Here is a 23785-nt window from a genome sequence, read left to right as displayed (position 1 = left end):
TATACAAGATGATGTGGATAATAATGAGACTTTCATATCACTAAAACCAAGTTGGACTACCATCGCCCTATACCTCCTTGGGTTAGGCTATTTGAGCTGGAAATTAATTACATATATAACTACCCGAAGGAAGAAGATGGCCGCAGACCAGATTGCTAGACCATCCCCGCAGAAGAACAGCGAGACGCGGTTCTATCTAAAGGAGGAGGAGTTACCATGGCGTAACGCCTGGTAAATTGCTGTGTGTGGCACAATAAGCTGACACCGCTACCAGGAACAGCAAATTACCACGAATCGGCACCTAACACCAATTATTAATTGTTATATTTTTACAGCAGTCTTGTTCGATCTTTAGACATAATTACACTTTTTGTACTTTAATAATTTAATTTGTTTTAATTAAATAAAATATATTTTTAAAAGGCAAATATCGCCCGCCGTAACATACGTACAGTTATACAGTTTTTCATATAAAGTACAATGAAAAATATATAAAAAATATTTTTGTTAATACCACAGTTAATACAGCAAGATAATAATGGATAATAAAAATCGGAAACATCACAACATGCGCTTTAAGATCTCATAAATATCGTAACCCTTAGTTAATCGTGCCGCTTTTATGTCAACAACATGTTACTTGTAAGTGGTGGTCTTGTCTTTACATCAGTAAACTCACTATATTATGTACACATTACCTATGTTGAAGTAAAATTATAGATTTAATCAAATTGCTTAACGCCCAGCTAAATTAATAAAACTGTTTGATATAACAATCGTACTCGTAGATATAGGTATATACAATGCTTTGGATTAATCAGTCGGATTATTCATCATTATGTTATATACTAGTACACGGCCTAGAATTTCCCTGGCGCCCATACTTTTCGTATCTTCATTCTGTAACTGTGTACTGTACTGTAATTTTTACTTAAAGAAATATTTTTTCCAATCATTGCAATGGAATTTAAGTGTAATAAAGTCACTAGTTCCCGTTACTAACATAGTCGTCTCAAACTCAATTAACTACTAGGTACAAGCCCGTGATTTATTTTTAAAATAGGTATAGCTAGCCATTATGTAAAGCGGCAATTTCTATAAATTGACTGCTACATGTAGATATATCCCAAAGATCAAGTGCGGTGCAATAGAATCGATGAAAAATCATTATTGCATAGCATAAAGCGCGCGATTCCAGATCATAACCATCTGCAGTGCGCAAGCTTGGTTGCAATTTGAATTAAACCGTCATTAAATATGCTTTAATAAAGATTAATACCACTAAAACTACATTTTAAATAATCGCAAGAATAGAGCCAATTAATGTATCGAGAACAGAAATCGATAATATTGATAATTTTGCAGTAATAAATGTGTTTTATGTTGACCTAGTAGGCATTCTATGGACTAGAATTGCGACTTGCATATAGGTATGGAGAAATGTATGTTCTTAGAACTATAAATAAAGTGAAGTAGGTATACCATATAATTTAGTTACTGCACCAAAGCTTTAGAATTAGAAGCTTACTACTCGTAGTGGGGAGGAAGGGTTATAAGTAACGGCCTAGAGTAGCGGTCCTTTTACATTTGCCCCATTATTAGAATTGTATCATGTCAGATTGAACTCGACGAGATCTTCCCTTGAAATCCTGCTGATGAATTCGCCACGAAGGCTGATGCTTAACTAACTTCCTCATTCCATTATAAGCCACTGGTGCCCCATCAGAGTATATAGCTAGTATAGGCGAAGCCTATGTGCAATATTCAGTCATTATTAAAAAAAACAACTCGTAGTAGGTATTTGTACCTACCTAAAAAAACCAGATATTACATAGCAATTGTAAAGAAATATTAAAACAATATTTTAGATGGCATTGATTTTCTGTGGCTTACTATGAAAGCCAATAATTTAGTTTAAAAATTATCTTATACGCAAAAGGGTTTATCAAGAATCATACCAATAATTTCATTAAGCTAATTAGGTTTCAGGACAGTATGTATTTTACAGGAATCTCAGGGACAACAACTCGAAATTGCAGTTTAAAACTTACTCCATTAAAGGACGATCGAAGACAAGGAAGGGTTCTCACTAGTCGCCGGTAACGGCAATTCATGCGCGGCGGCCACTTTGATCAATATTTCGGCCTTTTCAACAAGTTCGAAATATTTCTCTGGCATTAATGAGACAAACTGACGTCGACAGCGGCCGTTTTACAAGCGTATGCCTTAAGAGATGGACATCGAACTAATGACCGCTTTCCATCAGGTGGGCCGTCAGCTTCTTGTTTGCCAATCCTGTCACATTAAAAAACGTACTTAAAAATGTCGTACCTACTTTGTAATAAATTATGTTTGTGAATAATGATGTTTTTCCCATAAAATCATTAATTTTATAGGAACCATCATTATCTAAGTACAAGTGTAGTAAATACCAGTACAATAATAATAGATATAGCTACTTACAAAAGTTAAATAAACATACCCGAATAGTTTTCTGAAAGAGAAAGGTTCTATGTATTTTCTTTGTGTATACTTTTATATTCTTTTTGGTATTGATATGGTTTATTCTCGTACTTGTAGGTACCACAAAATTATTATTTTGTCGTGGGTTTATTATGTAACAAATGAACACCGCAATATCAAAAACAGAATTAGAAACCATTTATCCTTTCTTTTGGGAGTCAGTTATAAATGGATTAAACATTCATAATGTAGAAGTCCTTTGTCATGATTAGTTCTTGACTATGTATACACTAACAGCAGTGAAGGTGGTAAATCGTAATAAATAAACGAACAAAATGGAAACCTTATATCACATGTCCTTTACAATATCACCAGAAGAATGATTGTATAGATATTAATTTACCTAAGTCACTTGAATTCTTTGGTATCTAATTTTAATAATATATAATGGATAGCGTAACCACTGTTTTGTTAATAATTACATGTTCATGAATATGCAAAAAATATTTTATAAAAAGCAACAAATGTTATTGTATAAAGAGTTACTTCAACTATCGATTATATTCAACCCTTCCGTAACTATTAAAGAACAAAACTTTGATGCTTTAAGTTCTTTCCGACACCTATTTTAATGGTTTAATATGAATATGCAAAAATAACAATTAGGGTAATCAATATCCATCGCCCCAATATATTGGCATTGATCTCAAATAAGAGCCGAATCATCCTGCAATCATTATAGTAACAAAACCATTTTTTCTCCGTTTGACGAAGTAACTATCTAAGGGTATTGCCATTATAGGGTTGGATTCTATGCACCTGGTATAACGGTGACAAATACGGTCTGGGAACACTTAAATGCATTCTAAAAATCGCAAACTCAAATGCCGGTAGGTACTAAACGCTACATTTATATAAACCTATTTGGATTCATTTCAAAGAAACAATAAGGTCAATCCACGAGACTGTTCGTTTTTCAAATTTTGAATAATAACTAAGAATAAAATAATATCTCGCTCCTATGTCGTATGGGTGACATTTTACTTTGCGACTGATCTAAATCCTTTTTATACAATATCACACTTTGTCGTCTACTCGAATTTATATTAACTGTGACGAGAAATATCTTAAAGTGAGGTTTAATATTACACTGTATAAATTAGTACAAAATCAGCCGTCAACGCAATACCAACGCCGACGAATTCATTATAAAAAAAATTGCGATTTAAATATCGATATAATTTATTATTACAATTGTTATTATAGGTAGGTATTATATTGTACTAGGTTTTAAATAAATCTATCAGTTACGTATCAAAAACGGATTTATTTGTAAATATCAAAAAATTACATGCACTTCAAGCATAAATGCATAAGTATTTTTTACAATAATACTTTTTCATACTTCTCATACAGACCATCAAGTTATCAACATTTATTCAATTGCGTAGACATCAGGCCATTATTAAGAATCTATACATAGTTTTTAATTTATTTGCTTTAGATAATGTAACTTAGTAAATATAGTAAAAAGTAAATATTACTATTGGAAAAAAATAACATTGTGACAAGCTGCCAGTGTGTACCACTACCTAAATGTAACACTGTTATTTTTTTAATGAACATACAAATATTATATTACATTACAGTTACATTATAGTAAAAATACATGATATGAAGCAAAACATTTGAAATAGCAACTTATTAAAATAAAATATTGTCCAGTTTTACTTGACAATTATTTATAATTTTGAGATCCAATCTTGCAACGCCTTGATGTCTGCGGGCGCATCATCGTCGCCAGTATTAGCTGAACATTCAGAAACATCCACGCGGCAACCAAGGTGAGAGAATTCAAAATCCTTTCCCAATTTGCCGAGATATGTTGATTTGTTTGACTGAGATGGATCAACTGATTGCAGCTGACTGGACTTCGTAACTCGCACCAGGTTGCTAAGATACAAAACAACTCAATTATGATGACAATATAGAAAGTCAGGTAAGGTAGTTACAGGCAAATTACAGTATATGAGACATGACTTCTTAATTCTCTGGACTAGCCACACATGAGAGGTTCCCCATTTGTAAAATGATGTTTATGTATACAGGCGCCAGTTACTGCTTACTATAAGGTTGGCCATCAGCTTGCATAGCATTCCAGATATACATAAAAGACTAAAAAAATCCAATGAGTTGTGGTGGATGTTGGCTACTATTAAAAGATGTGCTTTTAGGTAGTACAATATATGCATAACCTGTCAAATACCATTAATCAAGTATTTATGTAATAACAAGTCCATAAAAAATATTCTTTTTCAATTTGAAAATTAATGTAGTCAGTGTATGTCTTGTTTCCTATGGCATTCATATGGTAATGTAATGTAAGCAAACAAATTTAAATTTGTGATTTCTGGAGTTTATAATAGTTTAAGATGTAAACATACATAATATACTCACATTTCTTTTTCAAGCAGACTCTTAATGACTTGACTTCCTTTGGCCAAAGGTTGATCTTGTTTATTGCACAAAATCAAAATTGATGGGGTGTTACTTTGGATTACAGAATCTGATAGAATGGTGTATAGATACCTGTAAATTAAATAAGTGAATTTTATTAAAATTGTAACATTTGTTTGTAGTGATTAGATACTGTATGTAAGAAATAACTAATATTATTCTTAAGTAGGCTGAAATAATAAACAAAGTTATGACTATTTTAAATTTTTAACATAGTATTCTTTTATCTTATTTTTTAACTAAAGAATGCAACTTTTGTGACTTTGTGTGTGTGTGTATGTTGAGAGCAATATTAAAAAAATTTAAAAAATCTCTATTGAAAAGTTTATAAGTCATTCCACCCAATTATAGTACCTTACCAAATAATTTGGAAACAATTCTGATCAAGAAATATAAGTTAGGCACTACTAAAATTAAACAATCAGTATGTACAGAGAAAAAACTTTCCTGAGTAAGGGATATGATGTCTTACATCTCTTATAATGTGCTTAGGAAAAGAAGCATATATTCAGAACACTTACTCAGCAACATCCCTTATTTCCTTCTGTATTGTAACAGAATCTATAACATAAACAATAGCTTTGGCACTATTCTTGTATTGATCAAAAAATTTATTACGTAATCTTTCTTGACCAGGCAAGTCTACAATCCGAAGAGAATTCTGTAAAAAAATTAACAATTTGTGAAAACATAGTTACAGGTTTAATATTCTAGATTGCTTGCTTGTAATAAGACCACATTAAATTGTCAATACAATTTGTCGAATAGTTAGTATAATAAAGAGTTTATAACTAAAATAATAATATAAACTAAAAGTAAGAACCCATATTAAAATTATAATTGTCAAAATATTCACTGTTTGTCTGTTAGTTTTATGACTAAATGATACAAGGGATCTTAATGAAATTTTACATGACAATAGATTGTACCATGAGGACAGACATAAGCTATCTTTTAGTTTAGTTTTGTCACATCACTATTGCTCCATTTCATAACCAAGAAAATTATAAATCAATCGGAAGCAACACTTACATTAGAAGTTATGTACTCTTCAACATTTTCCTTCATTGAGGTGAATGTTTGCCTGAACTGTGAATATGCCAACCTTACATATAGCAAAGTTTTACCAGAATCGGAAAGGCCAGTCAAGAGCACAGATCGCCGCAAATGACGTCTACGTGAGAAACACCACCAGAAAACTGAAAAGTATTAAATAATAATTATAACTAAATCAGTACTTACATTCAATAATAAATTGACGATATGTGACCAAATTAAATGTTTACTTTTAGAATTGCATTTAGCAACAATTTAGATATCTAGTATATCAAATAGATAGCGTGTACATATGCTAATACAATGGAAAACTTACTTAGAGTAAAAACAAGAACAATTAAGCTAAGTAAGGTTATGTATCGAGGGTCGTTCAACATCGGCTCTGTTTGAATCTTTTCTTTAATGACCTCTGATTCCATTTTAAAAAGTAATTTAAATTTGAATTATAAAATACGTAGAAATACTGGACTGTAGCTGAATATTTTGAGTTTATGTATATCTCAATTCTCAAAAAATACCAATGTCCATATGTTAACAAGTTTTGTCATTTTGTCAAGTTCGACTTTGATTGCTTTACTGATATTGATTGATGTCAGTAGCTATGTCGGTACATAACGTTTACATTACCATGCATAAAAAATATACTGTAAAAATAATTTGATAGAACCGCAGCAGTATGATGTAAATATGTTAGATGACAGTTAATATTATACTTTAAAGTATATTGAATTAAATAGTTTTGTATAATGTAGCTGGACAAATATTTCGTTTGCATTGTGTTTATGAATACTACTGCATTAAGTACCAATCCAATACATAAAACTAATGTCAATTTTCGAATATTGATTAAAAATACAATAGATCATTGTCATTTTTTCTATATCATTAAGAACTCTCTAATTCAAAATGAAACAAATACATTTTTCGTTCTTAGCAAATATTATCCTTTGATTTGACATTAGACTTCTTCTTCTTTTCTTCTATGGCAATAAACAGTAGACTTCCATCCGTAAGTCATTTATGTCAGTCGTTGCTGTCATCCATCAGATGTTCGTTTCAGCTCAGGATTTCAATTTTGTTTATCAATATATAAGAAAACATTTTTAACATATAATATAAACATTAAACGAAACAAGCAGCCTTAATAATCTCTGTTCAGATATGTCTTTTCGTTTTAATTTTTCTTGTAATAATGATGACAAATCCGACCACGACAATAATTCAAGTAACCTGGCATTATTTTATAAACTATTATTACAATGTTCTTTACATATATTTTATGTTATGTACATATTATATACTTTATTTCAGTTAGCAAAGTTGCCGAAGAAATTGAATGGCTAGAAAGTGAAGAGGTTATCTTAAGCGACCAGATTGAAGAAATTGACAACATGGTGAAACGAGCAAAAATCTTTATATGTGGCGATATTGAAATTGGTCATGTTTTGGCTAATGAAGCTATGGTCAATATCATGACTGAAGATGGTGATCAAAATGCTACAGAACTAGCAGAAAATAATCATAGTGACTTAATTAGTGGTAAATATGAAGGTATGAGTTATATTGTATACATACAATAGTTTTCTCTATCTTTCATGCATAATTATGCTGAAACACAATTCTTCTAATTTATATAACATGTAGTATATTGACCAGAAATAAGTTGATATAGATGTGTTTCTTCACAATAACTAAAAATAATGTCCTTGTTTTTCTTTTTATTTATATAACCACCTGTGCTAAAGGTATATGTTGATGAGGCTTCAGTGGAGGATGATAAAATAGGTGCGTGGTCAGCTCCCATAATAGACAAGATCACAAGGAATTAATAATGTTACTAATCTCCATAACAAACAATCCCACACTCTTTTCCTACACAGAGGTAGTAAATATTGATATAAATTGACATTGATTTTAGGGGGTTTAAAAATTTGGGAATGCACAAATGATTTAATAGAATATCTAAGTGAAAACATAAATAAAAGTCTATGGAATGAAGCAAATGTATTGGATTTAGGTTGTGGTGCTGGTCTCTTGGGAATTTATGGATTTTTAAATGGTGCATATATTACATTTCAGGACTATGTAAGTACTTAAAAAACTTATTTAGATAGACAAAGATTACAAGCACCATCTAAGAAATCTATACTTTTAATTGCCTTCTGACTTGAATTGACTGCTGCCTTAAATTTCAGATTGTTATTATTTATGTATTTAGTAAAATTATTTATTCATATCCTATAAAAGTTTTCACTTATCTTCCAAAATTTAATTTTATCAAGCTCATTATAATGACAGATGTCATATAAAATATTCTTTGTTTTTACAGAATAGAGAAGTGTTAAAATATGTTACAATACCTAATGTGTTATTAAATATTGAAGAAGAAAAGAGAGAAGTTGATATCAGAAAATGCAAGTTTTATTGTGGAGATTGGGGATCATTTAATAAAAAACTTGGTAATTGTACATTATTTGACATAATTTTAACATCAGAAACTATTTATAATGAGGACAATTATGACAAACTAATTGAAATATTTTTACAAAAACTAAGTAAAAGTGGGTCGGTATATGTTGCGGCAAAAACATACTATTTTGGTGTGGGAGGTGGAACTAGAGGATTTGAGAAAAAAATTAAGAACTCTGGATTATTAAAATCTGAAGTCTGTTGGAAAAGTGCAGGAGGTATCCAAAGAGAAATACTAAAAATCACCCATAAATTATAACAATAAACCTTTATTACTTACATAATATTATTATTACATGGAAGACTTGATTTCATGGATATAACTTAATTATGGTGACAATCTCTCGTAAACCCAACCATCCTCTCCTTCATGTAAGAGTTTCCCATCTGGTACCTCTCCTTCTTTCAATTTCCTAAATTTAATCCTATCATGCAGTCGATCTCGTTGACCTTGCCAAAATTCTATGGCACGAGGTCTAATTATGTATCCACCCCTACAAAAATTACAAATAGGTTAATTAAATAAATGCATAATAATTGATAATTGAACTCATTGATACATATCACTATTATTAATTCATTGTTTTACAAGGATTGAAAATAACTTGTCATTGATATAGTTCAAGGTATTGCAAATAACTAAAAATCTTAATATTGTTAACCAGTACATACACATACTACACTGGGTTCTGTACCATAATAATTACAATTTTTATCCCATGACTTATTTGTTATCATAAAAATGATTATTTATTGGAATATTAACTATTCTTATTATCTTTATTTGAAAAATTAAAAATGAATAAGTCTGCTAATTATTGAAGAATTTTACCAAAATTCTGGTTTTGGAATCTCCTTCTCAGGAATCATATATTTAGCCTCTAATATTTTTTCCCGTTCACAAAGTACATCTCTGGATTCAATTGGAGTGCTCTGATAGCTAGCACAGGCTGCTATCTGACTGGGAACTGGACGTGAATGAAAATATGTTGTTGAATCCTCTTCAGACAGTCTTTCTACATGACCTTCAATTCTAATTGACCTATTCAGTACCTCCCAATAAAAAGTTGCTGCAACATTAGGGTTTTCTTGCTGAAAAATATATTTATAAATGAAATATATTTAATGATATAAAATAAAAATTTAAATATTCAAGTTTTATTAAATGTGAATATTACTAACCATTTCTTTTGCTTTCCTGCTACCATGGTTGGTGTAAAACTTATAGCCTTCTTTTCCATATCCTTTTAATAAAACAAACCTTGCTGAAGGAAAACCCTGTCTATTGATAATAAAATCTCATTAACTTTTCTACATGGAATACATCTATATTAACACTAGAATTATAAACAAACTGAGTACCTATACCATTAGGAAACATGTAGCTCTTATCTATATTACTTCAATTATGAGTTTATCTTAATGTTATCAGTCTGCAAAAGAGAATCCATACAAACAATGATGTAAGCTTGATATTTAAAGTGCCAAATAAAATTTGTGCTTCACTAAAATAGAAAACATATATTACAGAATGTAATAATAAAGTCCAGCATATATAATAAATATATACTTACTTTGAGACAGTAGCTAAACACATGGCATTTGGCTCTAAAATTTCTTTCCTTGAGCAAGCTTCATCAAACCATGCTTTAAACTGCCCGAACGGCTCTTTGGAAACCAAATGTTTCTCCAAAAATGTATTATCTTTATCCTTGTATTTGATTCTCATTCCTATAATATTTTAAATTATAATTATTTTATTAAGGTTTAAAATTATTATAAATACATTAAACAGGCCAATAATTACCTCCAATATCGATACTCATTTTTTTCCAATATAATTTTTCAAGTAAATAATAATTTGGTAATCGTTTAATCATATAGGCACAAAATGATGGTGATCTGTCGATTTCATTAATTAACTTCTTAGGTGACCTTAGTGAGTCGATAACTGGAGTTTACTAGAGTGAACAGTAGAAATGATCATTACTTTAGGACGATCTTATAGATAATTTCATTTCGTATAAATTAGAAATAAATTAAATGTACACAAGTTTTGTACAAATAATTGATGTTATTCGTTCTGTCAGTCTCTATTGTCAGTTTGTTGCACAAATAAGAATACTATTACATAGTTCAATCTCATAGTGATAACTTTCTCTTTGGAGTAGGCTACTTGGATCAATTAATATGATATTATTCCCTATTTGGTTATTAAATTAATAATAAATAAGGGCAATAAATATTATGGGTCCTGCCCTAGGGTAGTGGGTAAAATTTTGATGTCCGGAGACATTATATGATCTCTATCCGACAGTGTAGCTCTACCGCCTCCTCGCAGTTGATTCTCTGGAAACCATTGTGATGAATTCGTAGTAAATTTGCTAAGATGGGCTAAGTGTCCGACCTCATGATTATCGTATTATCCACCCATGGTGCCATACCAAAGTAAACTGCTGGAGCAGGCAGATACAGCATTACATTGTCATCGATTAAACATTAGTACAACAATCGTCCTTGATGGCAGTTGATTTTAAAAAATCAATGTGGTATTTTATTACTGGACATTAGTAGTAATAATATCTGAAAAAAAAAACAATAAAGGAGTTTCCTATAAATTTTAAAATTGCACATAAAAATATTTCGGACGAAAAGCCGTAAAATACGTATTTGGAAAATAAAATTTAGAAGTTTTGATATCATTGTACTGTCAGATTCAGTATAGAAATAACTTCAAAAATAAAAATGATGGATATTGATAATGCTTTAAGTGAAATTATGTCTAAGGTATCAATTAAATGTTTAGTTGGCAATATTTACTTATTTATATATTGATAAACTAAACGCAACACAGGCGTGAAAGAAGCCGTCGTGTTTGTCGCTCGTACTCGCTCGCTCGTGGATCCCATTCGTGAACTAAATTAACTGAATCGCGCATTTTTTTTAACTTTGTGATTGTACGCACGCGACAATTGAAGTTTATTAAAATATAATATCACTTTTTATAATATATTAAAATTAAAGGAGGTCATAATTAATCGATTTAACCCTCTAAAACAATGACAGACGTTGCGAAGAAGGTAATGAAATTAAATATTTTTACTTACAATGCTTTGTTTGCATGACTGTTCATGCCATGACATATTAACAGTGTGCGTTACTTCAGCTAATTTGTTGTATTTCTGTCTTTTATTTCAACTTCATTATCATATACTAAGGTGAAATTACTGCAAAATAATGTTTGTAAGTTCTGTTTTCATTATTTTATCAAACTATTCTATATTTCTATTTAAGTCAACATAACCTCTTCCTTATTGCGGCCATGAACTGTAATCGGTTTCTATAAACGCTTGTGAGTGTAAGTAGATAAGTTTTATAATAAATATCTGAACGATGCAGGTTCAAGAATATAAAGACTCCCTCAAGCAGAAGGCAGAGCATTTAATTATCAAAGGATTTCCAGAGAAAATAGTAAAGTTGAATGAGCTGTTAGAAACACCCAATTTCCAAAATCGGGATCTAGCTGATGTTCACCAGGTACACTATTTAATAAGATAAATGATGCACAACAATGTTTACTGCTATTACTTCAAAATAGATTTGACAATATTTAGTTGATTTTCAATCTTCCAATTTGGCCACATTGATTAATACTGAATACACTAAGACAAATTTTTGATAAAGTAATAAATGTTATGAATCATAGTTTTTTATATTCTGAGTTTGTGTTAGTATAAAGTAGAAAGGTAAAACAATAAATGTGTATGCTCTCGATATAAATACACATTGACATAAACACATCAGTTTAGATGAGAGTTTGAAATTATAGATGTATTACATCAATGTTTTGAGAAAAAAGTTGTCTTGTATATTTTATTTTATTTAGTAATGTAATGTATTATATATTATTATATGAATAAAATAACATGGTCTCATGCCATAATAGTCAGTGAACTATGTGCATAATGTCTATCAATTATTTATAGTCATTAGGGGGTTATAATATCATGAAATAATCACAACTACATTGATATACATTTTTGAAGCTAATGATAGCATTTTTTTTTTAAGGATTTAAACATTCCAGTACCACCTCCAGTAGCAGGTTTGAATGAGCCAAATGCTAAGCGTGCCCGTCTGGACTCTTCAGAGGTATCAAGCAATACTACAATAGAGGGCACAAAAGTGTATGCTTTACCAAATGGCACAGTTCCTTGTAATAAGCCTCTTAGTGACTTAATACATCTTGTTAAGCCACATATAAGGGAGCTAGTAGAGGACTCGAATTTGGTAAGTCTTTATAATAATATAACAATAATTAAACTAGTTAGTCAAATGAGGCCATGTTGCATTTTGATGGTGAATAAGGATAAATGATCATAGGATAATAAGTCAATTAATAGAATGACTCCTTGTTGATCTGCTGTTTTATTTCTAATCAAAGCTAACCGATCATTCCCAAATATAATATTTCCCAACTGTTATCTGTATCAAATAAGAAGAATGGGATGCTTCCAATTCTCTAAGGTCTCTATTCTGCAGGTTCAACCTTTTTATATTATATGGATTATTCCTCTTATATTCAATAACTTAAGTTAATTGTAAAATGAAAATATACTGCTCAAGTAAGTAAGTCAGTTTAACCTTGAATTGCCTAGAATATGGCCGGCTTATATATGCCCAATAGGGTTTCATTATAGATCTATTATATTTGTTGTCTACAACAATCTGCAGATTTGTCAGCTAACTCATTACTAAAAACATGTTGCATCACTTTGGGCAGGAAAGTAAATATGAAAATGTGGTTTCATGTTTAGGTACACAAATGTTTCAGTACTCTTATTTCATGAATTGTAATAGAGTTATATATATATATAAACTTAAACCTATGGTAAACTTATACCTATGGTATACAATATTATATTCAACAGATGAAAAAGATTATTTTTATTTATAAATAAATAAAACTATTGTGTATAATTAATAATATATTTCAATCACACAGACTTACAGAATATTTCACTAATTAAATACACTTATTTGTAGCTTAAAATGTGGATCTCATTTATGATCCCTAAAATTGAGGATGGTAATAATTTTGGAGTATCAATACAAGAAGACACACTAGCTGAGATCCAGTCTGTGGAGTCAGAAGCAGCTGCGTTTTTTGACCAAATTTCACGGTACTTCATCTCTAGGGCAAAGATAGTATCCAAAGTTGCTAAATATCCACACATTGATGATTATAGAAGAGCTGTCAGAGTAAGTATTTTTAGTATAACTTATAACTGTTATTAAAGCAATCAATTGATATTCTACCAATGCCCATATGTTACTATTATATTTACATACATGATACTTAGATAGCCCTTTGGGTATGTCTTGTAATTTTATTATAGTAAGATCCTAAACTGTACCATGTAGCAAGCAACTAAATAAATCATTCTTGTTAGGTGACTTGGTAGTTGTTGTATTTTTCATATGTTATGCTACTGTACTGTCAACTTTTAGTAGTGTAAAGATATGGGGTGGATTTGTATTCTTATTGTGACACCACAGGGTACTCAATTAAACTAATTAAGAAGCATTATTAGGGCAAATATTAGGTCCTAGATAGGGTTCATTTACATGTTTTTGTTGTTATTATGAAGTGCTTTTGATAAAATATGAATAGTATCAATGAAAGTTTATCTATGTTTAATATTAAATGCTATTCCAATATCATAAAGTTGAATTTCATTGTCATAAAGTATTATATTTTCTATGAACAGGAGTTGGATGAAAAAGAATATCTATCATTGTGGCTGGTGATGTGCGAGATTCGCAACCGCTACTGTTCCCTGCACGACATTGTTATTAAAAACTTAGAGAAGATCAAGAAACCACGCTCATCTAATGCAGAGTCTTTATACTAGAGTGACCTCAATCTCATTTAGTATCTTTAGTCACATGCAATTATAAGAATAATTCACTGTGAATGTAAGGGTAATTAATACTTTCTCCATCTCATTTTTTATTCACTAGTAATACCCACCTGTAAATATTCCTCGTAATCCCGTGCAGACTGGCCACAGGATCTTTACATTTTTGTATGTTAAATAATTTGACTATAATGTTTTCTTAAATATTTATTTGTACCATTATCCTATATGTGACATATTCAATAAATAATATCATTACTATTTATCAAATTGACAAATAGCTATATGAAAAAAGATTTCATGTTAGTTATATATTATTATCTGTGTATCTTTAAACCTATTTTTAATGAGAGATTTAGCCCGTTTTTTAAATATGCTGGACAATATACATAGACATATATCTTAGGAGCATAAATTATTGAAGTTTCGTAAAATCTAAGCATAGAAGTAAATAATTTATTTAAGAAGTGTTCTTGTTCGAACTAAGTATTAATTTCACACTAAAATTTTAAGTCTAATTTATATTTTGTTTTGGAAGCATCCATATGGAAAATATGCATGAATTTAAAAATTTTTCATGCTTTAATGAGAATATTGCATACAAGAGCACTTTCTAAGTGATTAAAATATTGAACACTATTTCATTTTGAAAATTTACATGTATAAGTGTCACAAGGAAAATGTGAATCCTCTTACAAGTTGTTATTATTTTCTATGTTGGCCAAAGTACTGCTTTCATTGTAGTAGTATTTATTATTATTCATTGTGATTGTTAAATCCATTTATTTATCTAAGCGTTAATTTTACGGCCTACCATTTCATACCATATCAGTTCATGTAGTATATAGTAATTTGCGCAGTGTGCATATAGTTAATTGAATATTCTACTAATTTAATTTTCTGGTGAGTAAAAAATAGATGTTCAGTCATATTGTGGTCTCGTAGCAAGCAGAGAGTAACAATGTATTGTAACATGAGACTGAGTGTTAGATTTTTTTTATTTCATCCTTTTTCCATTATAATTAACTAGGTAAGCATTATATTTTTTTGGATTATGCGGTATCGATAGTGGACTTGCTATGAAACTGCAGTATGTAACGTCACTATCCCAACACTGAGGTTCGGAAAGTACTTGTATTTAGATTGTAATTAAGTGCAAAAATATATTATTGGCGTAATTGTAACAATAATTTCAATATGTGCCCCGAACGAATTAAATGAAAGTGAAATCTAATCTATTATTTAGAAAATTTTAGTTAGGAAGTGCCTATATAGATTCGTATCTACAATTTCCAACTACATTTAAAAGTGATAATGTTTGGCTGTTAGTCAATGTTTAATTAAATATGTACCCAATGTCAATGAAAGTTAAAATACATTTTTATGAATGTGTACGGATTGTTTTAATTATTACTTTCACATTCATTTTTATTGGTTAAATAACTAATTTTATTATTATTTTTAATTTCTATGACTATCTATCGATTTAAAAATCATCTCATGTTTAAAAATCACTACAACGTTTGTGGTGCATTATGAGATTATTTCTAAAGTACATTTTTTATAACATGTTTTCATTATATAAAATTTGCCCCGTATTTTGAAGTTAATAATTTCAGATTAACATTATATAATGACATTATTTGAAGTTAATCTGAAATGATTTCGGATTTATAAAATAAATATACAGTTAGGCATTGCTCGTAGTTACGTGACCTAGAAAAATATTGCATTGCTAAAATTTACATTATGTTATTTAGAGCATAACATTACATTTTTAAAATTATGTAAATTTTAGAATGTCAGGGTAATCAAATCGCATTAATACCATTCTTGTTCTACAACACTTCAAAATAAATGTGTTGAATGGTTGCTTGATAAAGCAATGATAGATACCTACATTCATTAAACAAAGTAAAGCCTTTTGTAAAAGAGACAAAATTTACTTTTCCGACTTTAATATAGAGGACTTTGAACTGATGGACTTATAATAAAAATTTATGTATATAAAATACTAATAGATAATAAGAAAAAATAAAATTGTAATAAAGGAAATGAATGTACAGTTTGCAAATTTAATTATTTAAATCGGTTCAGAATTGTCTAAATTATGCCACATTTGTTATGCTCATACAGATGCTACGCTTATCTAATAGAATTTTGAATATTGCTGAAGGCGGTTGAAAAAAGGTGGTATATTAAAAAAATATAACAACTGGCCGGTTCTCAATTTAACAATGGCGTTTAATTCAAATTTCTTAAAATATTTTGACATTACATTCTTTACATTACGGATTACAAAAAATCACTTATTTTTACATTATTTAATATTAACTTTATTCAAGAATTTTTGTCCACACATGTTTGAGACGGTGGTATAATGGCGACCGACATAGATAAAGGTGATTTCGGTGACTGCACTAATAACAGGCCGCTGATTAATATGAAAATTAAAAATTGTAACCATTTATTCGACGGCTCTGGAGAGAATATACAATACCACAGTGATTCTGAGTCATCGGGGTCGAGAAAGAGTAAAACACGTTACATAAATCCGGCAATATGTATCGAGACGGTCGAAGCGTCGCATTCTGTCACCTCTCTTCAAACTGATTCGTCGTTTGTCGACGATGTTACGCCCCATCCGCATAGTACGTATCGCAGTAATTCCACTCCGTTCCTTAGTAGTCGCAAATCGAGTGATTCTTCAGGTAGTATACAGAGAAAGTCTTGTCGGTTAATGAGAAATGAGAATTATCAGGATGAGGACGACGACGGGGATATAACACCTAGGAACGATCGTACCTACCGTGAAGAAGGTGCCGATACTTTTAGGTTATCAGTATCTTCCATATCGACCACCACTACAGCTAAGGAAGAGCGGGAACGACATGAGAAAAAGAAACAAGAGGCCTTTCAGCAATGGTTAGCACGGAAGGAACAAGAGGTAATTAGTTTTGATTGTGTGCATGTATCCGTAGAGTTATGCGTAACCACGAATCCTGTTTTGTAACTTTTCCTGCTTTATCTCGCCTTTCAACCGAAACACATCTTAAAAAGTAAGCTACTTGACGGCTGTAATAGGTAAAAGAAGGATACCTTTCTTTTACCTATTTCAGCCGCCAAGTAGCGTGATTTTATTTAGCATCAGGCTAAGTTAAAATTGGAAAAAGTGAAGCGTCGAGTTGTACCGGTCATCACACCGGAGCAGCGTGAAGAGTCATTCCGTCGTTGGTTGGAGCGGAAGAGGAAACAGTCTGAACACCAGCGAGCCGAGGAGATCATACAGCAGTACAAAGACAATGAGCGTGTTGAACAGGAACGCAACAAGCGCGAGAGGGACAAGTACGAGAAACTCAATGAATGGATTCGAAAAAAGGAAGAAGAAATCAAAGGTGTGTAAAATTGAAAACTATATTGCCAGGAAATTTATTATTATTTTCAAAATTTTAATCCTTGTTATATAAACTTGAATATTATCTGAACGAGTACTGGTCTGTACCTGAAAATATTAAAAAAAATAAAAATACAGTCCATTTGCAGCTTTCATTGACTTACCGACTGACTTCACATGCCTTATAACTTTTTTGTTTCTAACCGATTGCAGCATAATTAACAAACAGCTTACCACAACATATGATTGAAAACCACGCCCACAGCTGTTAAGCGTTTCTGCAATCCAATAATAGTTTTTCATATGTCTCAGGTTTATTATGTAGACAGATAGACATATATTAATGGTTTATATTAACGATACAATAGCAATATAAAGTCTGTTTATTATTATTTAAAAGTAGACACTTTTTATTTCTAATATATTTTTATTTATCACTGCATAGGTTGACTTGTTTTGAACGACTACTTAACTAGATAGTTAACTGAGCTTTCACAGCAAAATCCAAGTCACGGAACAGAAACTTAAAATATACTTAAGTATTTTTTATTTTATTACATATTAATTTACTAAAAAACTGATATTCACATGTGTATCTGCGGTGAACAAATAAGTAACTTCTATATTTTTTAAATTCTTGCAGCAATGAAAACCCGAGAAGAACGTCGGGCAGCCCGCGCTGCTATAGAAGCTGAACGGCGTCGCGCGAATGGTGACCGTGCATACCGAGACTGGCTAAGAACCAGCAAAAACAAACCTCTTCCTGTACCACTCAACCAGGGCGAATTGAGTGAGTAATCTTTCATCTATCTCTGATGAAATAATCCTAAATCTTTTTTTTTTTTGTATGCTGACGGCCCATGGGATGGAAATTGTACATAACCATCTCAAGCACCAACATCACTATTCTACTTTTTTTACACCCATAATGCTCGCACCGTGGCGGACTTTGTCCGCAATTAGCCCAAACCAGTTCGGAACAAATAATCAACAAAATTTTCAGGTTAACAAAATTTATCAAGACTAACGATTGTGGTATTAACACAGCAATCGACATAATATATTACTTTTTTACTGATACTTATTCTTTATGAATGACACTCAAAATAGTAAATACCAAAAATTAAATAAATATTAATATAAATAAAAAAATAATAATTAGTTTGAAACGTGTCGGAAATATTTGGTGATCATTTAAGATGGGGAAATGTAACGCGTGATCATGACAACAGGAAGCGGAAGGTTAGGATTGAGCAGATAGATATGTGATAGTCCGTATTTACCCCACGTCCGTAATTCCCCCATCCTCCCCTAGATACATACATATATTCGATTCATAATCGCTTCGAGGAGATACCATACATTTAATAGTAATTGACTTTTAATGGCTTGATTTGTATCACCCATATATGGTTTACTTTTAATGTTCGGTAATATTTGTGTGTTCCAAACAGTAATTTGACATCAATTCAATTTTATTGCGATCCAATATGATAAAAAAGTTTGCCTGCTGAATTGTGGAAATTTCATGATTTTCTTATGCCTGTAATGTTTATATACTATACTGTGTGCGCTGTAGCTGATGCGGCTGACAGTTAGTAATTTTACATTTAACAATTGCTGTATTTAAGTTAAAGCAGTTATTAATGATTTAATATATTACGAATGTGGTACAGCTCAAAGACTAAGTCATAATTTGTAAATCGTGGTAACTTTGAGTAAAACGAAATTTAAATAAAACTGTCGGCCACACCCTGCTACAGCGCACATGGTATAATTATGTATCTAACATATTGTAAAAAAAATATTTTCGATACTATTGGGGCAAACAAACAAGTCCGGGAAAAATTAATCGAAAGTAGATCTATTAGCATGCATATTATATAGATAGATAGATCTCTGTGCTTAGAGATATACCTACCTACATAATAAAGGAATATAAGTAGTTGTAATTAATAAATATTACCTTTAGTGTATGGTGGTATTTCCTTTACATTACACATGTAATCACGCATTGATTATTGAGTGGCGTGACTTTTTAGAAGTACATAGTACTTCTAAAAAGTCAAGTTTAATAAAATATTCAACGGGTTTTGTAACTTATACGTAGTGTAAAAAATATCGGTCGATTTTTGTGGCAGGTATGCGAGGTTCTGTATCACAAATGTACATAAACCCAGTTCCTTGGCAGTCTTCTACGTGACAACGAGGATATACGATGAGCAACAGCAGCACCTACTTACCTATATGTTAATCGTTTTGCAATTTTATACGACTACATCAAAATCTAGCTTTCTGTGTTGTGTATTAATGGCTATTTAGTAATTGTGTATTTTAGATTAAATTTTGAATTTTTAGATTAACATTTTCTTATGGTTATGTTATTATGTTATTTATTTTCATCATGTTTACTATTTTCAGTGCAATGTTGCTTTAATTATAATGTAGTTTCTTTATTAATAAAACTATTTTGGAATAGACTTCGAAAAATTTAATTTCTAATATAATATTTTTTAAAGATCTTATCTAATAGGGTCCCGTCAAGTACAAATTACATGTAATATCATAGAAAAAGGACGATCACTACTCGATATTATTCGGCACACGACTAATAATTTGGTTCAACATTAATTTCTAATAAAAATATTGCCATTTGCTATATAGTGCAATACAAGAAGCGCCTATGACACAAATTCTGTCTCTTGCATTTCCAAACAATCTTATACAGCTGTAGGTACATTCTTTGTCATGATCACAACGTTATTCTTCACTAGTTTCTTATGTTTCTTTCAGTTTCAGTACACTTCTTCCTCTTCCTTTAGCCGCAGTATGTCCGACTTATTCATGAAGTAGTAGGAGGGTTGTCGACCCTTTAGGTCTTTGAGAACTCGTTTCGCGCCAGCTCTGATTAGTACCCTACTTAGGGATTCTATTTTCTCCACTCCCATTGCGTAGTGTAGTGGAGTGCGCTCCAACTGTCAAAAATATACGTATTAGGTACAGCATAGTTAATGCATATTTATTAACTTTAATTCCAAAGACTGGGTAAGATCTGGAGAGATTTAATTTATTAGGGTCGTGGTGAACGCTAAAATTCACTCGGATAGATCTCTTAAATTTTAATTAGTTATAAATTTAATGATATTAACAAATTATATATCTAAACTAGCTGACCCAGCGAACTCCGTTCCGTCTCCGATTTAAATAATAATTGATTTAATGGTACACCTACCAAATATTTATTTCAGCATAGATGAGAATTAGGTAGGTACACTAGGTACTGATCGCGAAAATGAATAAGTATTAGAGTTTCTTACATTGTCACCAATCCGTAGTAACTCTGAGTGGTTTTGTGCTAAATATGCAACGACTTCTTCATGTTGAGCCAACACAGCTATGTGGAGAGCGGTTCGGCCGAATGAGTTCTGCGCGCGAGCTAGAGTTCGCCCGCCCTCTGCCGATAATGCTTCTTCGACCGCTGACAACTCTCCACGTCGCACGGCCCCGTGGAGGGATTCTCGAGACTCCTGCAATATAAGTATATTGCATTTATACAAAGTTATAATATCGCATATCTTTATAAATTGTCATTTCATGTACTAGTATATAGTATATAACCTTTGGGATTTATAATATTAGTATGGATTCGTGGCAAAGGATTCAGATATTCTTTGCCACGAATGCAAAAACGAGAATTTTTTAATTATCTGTATTACTGAAGAAATTAATCACCTCGAATGTAGGTATGGACTCGAGCAGACTACCCATCTCGCTGTCCCCGCGCTGCGCAATTACATCAGTTATATTCACACCGTCTTCGTCCACAACGTCCAGGATGTGATCGTAACCTTCCAACAATAGTTCCATTATCTTCTCCTTATTCCCTGAAATAATTATTATTATGGATTCAATCAATATTGAATGGTCGTTATGGTTTTAGTATGTATTATTATGTTTTCTGTGGTTTTAGACTCGATATTCTAAATCTAATTATTATATAGGTACTTGATATGTATTATTTTTTGTATGACAATGCGATGTTCGCGGGTCTTCTCCCACGATGCAAACATTTGTTATCATAAGCAAAAATAAAATGTATTTACGTATTTCTATCACTAGTATTTATATAAGTTGTTTAGTATCCATTACACAAGCTATGCTTACTTGGGACTGGATGGCGCTGTGTGATTTGTCTAGGGTTATTATTATATATTATTGTAAAAATATAAATAATGAAACAGTCGTATCACAGTTTTCGTGTAATATGTGTAGATTATTAGAATATTTCAAATTTAATAATTAAGATATAACTTCAAATTATTATAAAGTATATCACAAGGGTAGATGATAAAACAAATTTATATTAACAAAACAATGAATAGTAATTTGGCGTTTTACCTCTCGCAGCTAAATGTAACACCCATCTGTCTATTTCTCCGGTGTTCTCCAGCACGTTGGCTTGTATAGAAACGTCGCGGGCGGTTCTGTATAGTTCATCTCTGTACCCTAGACTTATGTCGGACTCTTGAAGCAATTGGAATAGAGCGTTACGTGTGTGGGTGCGAGCCGCTGCGAAATGTAGCATTGACTGTCCATGCTCATCCTGGAGTAAATTATAATATATGTTCACGACTAGTATCCCGTAAAAGAGGTATTCAGTTATATTGTCATTTGTAAACATCGTGGCGAATGGCACTTGATATGCACATTTTGCTGGTCATTTCTGATTACAACGTAGCAGGGATAAGCCACTGCTGCCTGTTTGATTAATTTGGTTATCGCTATTAGCATCACCAAAGAGTCGGTTGGAAATATAAATTACCTCCTACTTTTCCTCTCTATGTAAATTTATACTCTCTATCAATACCAGGTTGTATATAAGAGATTGCTTATAGCAATAAGCCCGGTTTTACACTTTTTTAATGCACTTATATTATTCTTTTGTTATCTGGGCGCAATAAAGTTTAAGTTTATTATTATAATAATTAAGTTATTGGTGACAGCCGGATACAAACTTACGATATATAAGTCAGGATCAGGTTAAGTAGGGTCATTAGGTAACTTAGGTTGTCTATAAGTCAAGGTAGGAAACATCCTAAGTGTTTCGTCACGATATTTTCTATTTTCATATTTAGGTATATTATTACCCGTGTTGCGCTACTGAATGCTGCTTCTGGACCATCTGGACTACTTTCGGCTTGAGGGTCGACAGTGACGACATCGATCGGTCGGTGAGTCTTCGTGGCAGTTCGCGACCCACTCCTGGCTCCCTTTAAAGGCTGCACCGGCGGTGGTGGTTGGTCATTTTCCACCTCAGCCGCCTGTCGTGTCACTATCACATTTGTTTCCTGTTTAAAAATGTTAATATGAACTATGAATATTTTAAAATCACATAGATCTACCTTCATGCAAAAGCCTTTATAGTGTCGGCATGAATATTAATTATCATAAGTCGTCTCATGCAAATAACTTGCGTCTAAGCATTAATTTATTAGGTGAACATATCTAATGTCGACAGTAATTTAAGTATCTAAAATTAATAAGCAACATTAATGTCATCTGACACAGATGTTAAAGTATTAAGTATTTGTTAAAATGCGAAGACTATCTCACCTGCGTACCTAATTGAGGCTTTTCTTTATCTGGAAAATTTTGTAGGAAACTAGCGAGGAATGCAACCGGATCCTTAGGTTTCACGTTTGCCACTTCGGTCAGACCTTTAATTAAAGGATCGCCGAGAGCTGCAAAAACGTCGTCCAATTGAGAATCTGTGTCACTTATATTTTTGTTCATTTTTCATTCAAAGTTTGATAATAAGTAATAAAAACAGGCTTACAACTAGCAAGATATCTGCCTTCTTCCGTTCGAAAGATGGGAATGTCCATGTGTCCATTAGCCGCTTGATACGTGCCTGAAACCGATCAATTATTCACATTACGGACGGCCTTCGCTTTACTTGTGTGGG

The 23785-nt window shown here is 31.6% G+C and overlaps 5 protein-coding genes across 6 annotated transcripts; 3 read left to right on the top strand and 2 right to left on the bottom strand.

The window, feature by feature from the left end:
• Positions 1 to 3770: 3770 nt before the first annotated feature.
• On the bottom strand, positions 3771 to 10587 carry LOC131847934 (uncharacterized). Its single transcript, XM_059197665.1, has 10 exons — positions 10313 to 10587; positions 10080 to 10236; positions 9688 to 9787; positions 9338 to 9597; positions 8844 to 8999; positions 6353 to 6480; positions 6013 to 6179; positions 5502 to 5641; positions 4921 to 5052; positions 3771 to 4416 (listed from the first exon to the last, which is right to left on the bottom strand). The coding sequence occupies exons 1-10, from the start codon at positions 10383 to 10385 to the stop codon at positions 4206 to 4208; spliced, it is 1524 nt and encodes a 507-aa protein (XP_059053648.1). The 5' UTR covers positions 10386 to 10587; the 3' UTR covers positions 3771 to 4205.
• On the top strand, positions 7078 to 8845 carry LOC131844063 (histidine protein methyltransferase 1 homolog). The gene is made up of 4 exons (XM_059192844.1): positions 7078 to 7261; positions 7348 to 7587; positions 7955 to 8121; positions 8366 to 8845. The coding sequence occupies exons 1-4, from the start codon at positions 7198 to 7200 to the stop codon at positions 8762 to 8764; spliced, it is 870 nt and encodes a 289-aa protein (XP_059048827.1). The 5' UTR covers positions 7078 to 7197; the 3' UTR covers positions 8765 to 8845.
• Positions 10588 to 11407: 820 nt separating the features above from the next.
• Positions 11408 to 14992, top strand: LOC131846490 (proteasome activator complex subunit 3). 2 transcript variants are annotated; one of them, XM_059195811.1, is made up of 5 exons: positions 11408 to 11585; positions 11905 to 12042; positions 12577 to 12795; positions 13552 to 13767; positions 14277 to 14992. In XM_059195811.1, the coding sequence occupies exons 1-5, from the start codon at positions 11565 to 11567 to the stop codon at positions 14418 to 14420; spliced, it is 738 nt and encodes a 245-aa protein (XP_059051794.1). In that variant the 5' UTR covers positions 11408 to 11564; the 3' UTR covers positions 14421 to 14992. The 2 variants fall into 2 exon arrangements, with proteins under 2 accessions (XP_059051794.1, XP_059051801.1); XM_059195818.1 differs by lacking the exon at positions 11408 to 11585 and adding an exon at positions 11628 to 11748.
• Positions 14993 to 16692: 1700 nt separating this feature from the next.
• LOC131846776 (uncharacterized) lies at positions 16693 to 20200 on the top strand. The gene is made up of 4 exons (XM_059196173.1): positions 16693 to 17373; positions 17572 to 17821; positions 18464 to 18610; positions 19962 to 20200. The coding sequence occupies exons 1-4, from the start codon at positions 16807 to 16809 to the stop codon at positions 20021 to 20023; spliced, it is 1026 nt and encodes a 341-aa protein (XP_059052156.1). The 5' UTR covers positions 16693 to 16806; the 3' UTR covers positions 20024 to 20200.
• Positions 20201 to 20360: 160 nt separating this feature from the next.
• LOC131845430 (uncharacterized) lies at positions 20361 to 23613 on the bottom strand. The gene is made up of 6 exons (XM_059194496.1): positions 23434 to 23613; positions 22968 to 23168; positions 22219 to 22423; positions 21553 to 21704; positions 21138 to 21347; positions 20361 to 20795 (listed from the first exon to the last, which is right to left on the bottom strand). The coding sequence occupies exons 1-6, from the start codon at positions 23611 to 23613 to the stop codon at positions 20616 to 20618; spliced, it is 1128 nt and encodes a 375-aa protein (XP_059050479.1). The 3' UTR covers positions 20361 to 20615.
• Between the last annotated feature and the right edge of the window lie 172 nt (positions 23614 to 23785).

Source organism: Achroia grisella, unplaced genomic scaffold (genome assembly GCF_030625045.1).
Source record: "Achroia grisella isolate CSIRO2021 unplaced genomic scaffold, CSIRO_AGI_Agris_v1 utg109, whole genome shotgun sequence".
Classification (NCBI taxonomy): Eukaryota; Metazoa; Arthropoda; class Insecta; order Lepidoptera; family Pyralidae; genus Achroia; species Achroia grisella.
The sequence above is the reverse complement of the archived record's forward strand: the minus strand, read 5'-3'. Positions and strand labels throughout refer to the sequence as shown.

What these genes read in the sequence shown, in the direction of transcription:
- LOC131845430 (XM_059194496.1), bottom strand. Translation starts at nt 23,613, where the DNA reads ATGAACAAAAATATAAGTGACACAGATTCTCAATTGGACGACGTTTTT. An exon ending in AGCCTCAATTAGGTACGCAG is followed by an intron (nt 23,169 to 23,433) that starts GTGAGATAGTCT and finishes ATTTTTAAACAG; the next exon opens with GAAACAAATGTGATAGTGAC. An exon ending in AGTCCATACCTACATTCGAG is followed by an intron (nt 21,348 to 21,552) that starts GTGATTAATTTC and finishes CTTATATTGCAG; the next exon opens with GAGTCTCGAGAATCCCTCCA.
- LOC131844063 (XM_059192844.1), top strand. Translation starts at nt 7,198, where the DNA reads ATGTCTTTTCGTTTTAATTTTTCTTGTAATAATGATGACAAATCCGAC. An exon ending in CGACCACGACAATAATTCAA is followed by an intron (nt 7,262 to 7,347) that starts GTAACCTGGCAT and finishes ACTTTATTTCAG; the next exon opens with TTAGCAAAGTTGCCGAAGAA. An exon ending in ATATTACATTTCAGGACTAT is followed by an intron (nt 8,122 to 8,365) that starts GTAAGTACTTAA and finishes TTGTTTTTACAG; the next exon opens with AATAGAGAAGTGTTAAAATA.
- LOC131846776 (XM_059196173.1), top strand. Translation starts at nt 16,807, where the DNA reads ATGGCGACCGACATAGATAAAGGTGATTTCGGTGACTGCACTAATAAC. An exon ending in TAGCACGGAAGGAACAAGAG is followed by an intron (nt 17,374 to 17,571) that starts GTAATTAGTTTT and finishes GATTTTATTTAG; the next exon opens with CATCAGGCTAAGTTAAAATT. An exon ending in AAAGGAAGAAGAAATCAAAG is followed by an intron (nt 17,822 to 18,463) that starts GTGTGTAAAATT and finishes AAATTCTTGCAG; the next exon opens with CAATGAAAACCCGAGAAGAA.
- LOC131847934 (XM_059197665.1), bottom strand. Translation starts at nt 10,385, where the DNA reads ATGATTAAACGATTACCAAATTATTATTTACTTGAAAAATTATATTGG. An exon ending in TGTTCTTGTTTTTACTCTAA is followed by an intron (nt 6,180 to 6,352) that starts GTAAGTTTTCCA and finishes AATACTTTTCAG; the next exon opens with TTTTCTGGTGGTGTTTCTCA. An exon ending in GAAATAAGGGATGTTGCTGA is followed by an intron (nt 5,053 to 5,501) that starts GTAAGTGTTCTG and finishes TTTAATTTACAG; the next exon opens with GTATCTATACACCATTCTAT.
- LOC131846490 (XM_059195811.1), top strand. Translation starts at nt 11,565, where the DNA reads ATGACAGACGTTGCGAAGAAG. An exon ending in TGACAGACGTTGCGAAGAAG is followed by an intron (nt 11,586 to 11,904) that starts GTAATGAAATTA and finishes TGAACGATGCAG; the next exon opens with GTTCAAGAATATAAAGACTC. An exon ending in ATTATAGAAGAGCTGTCAGA is followed by an intron (nt 13,768 to 14,276) that starts GTAAGTATTTTT and finishes TTCTATGAACAG; the next exon opens with GAGTTGGATGAAAAAGAATA.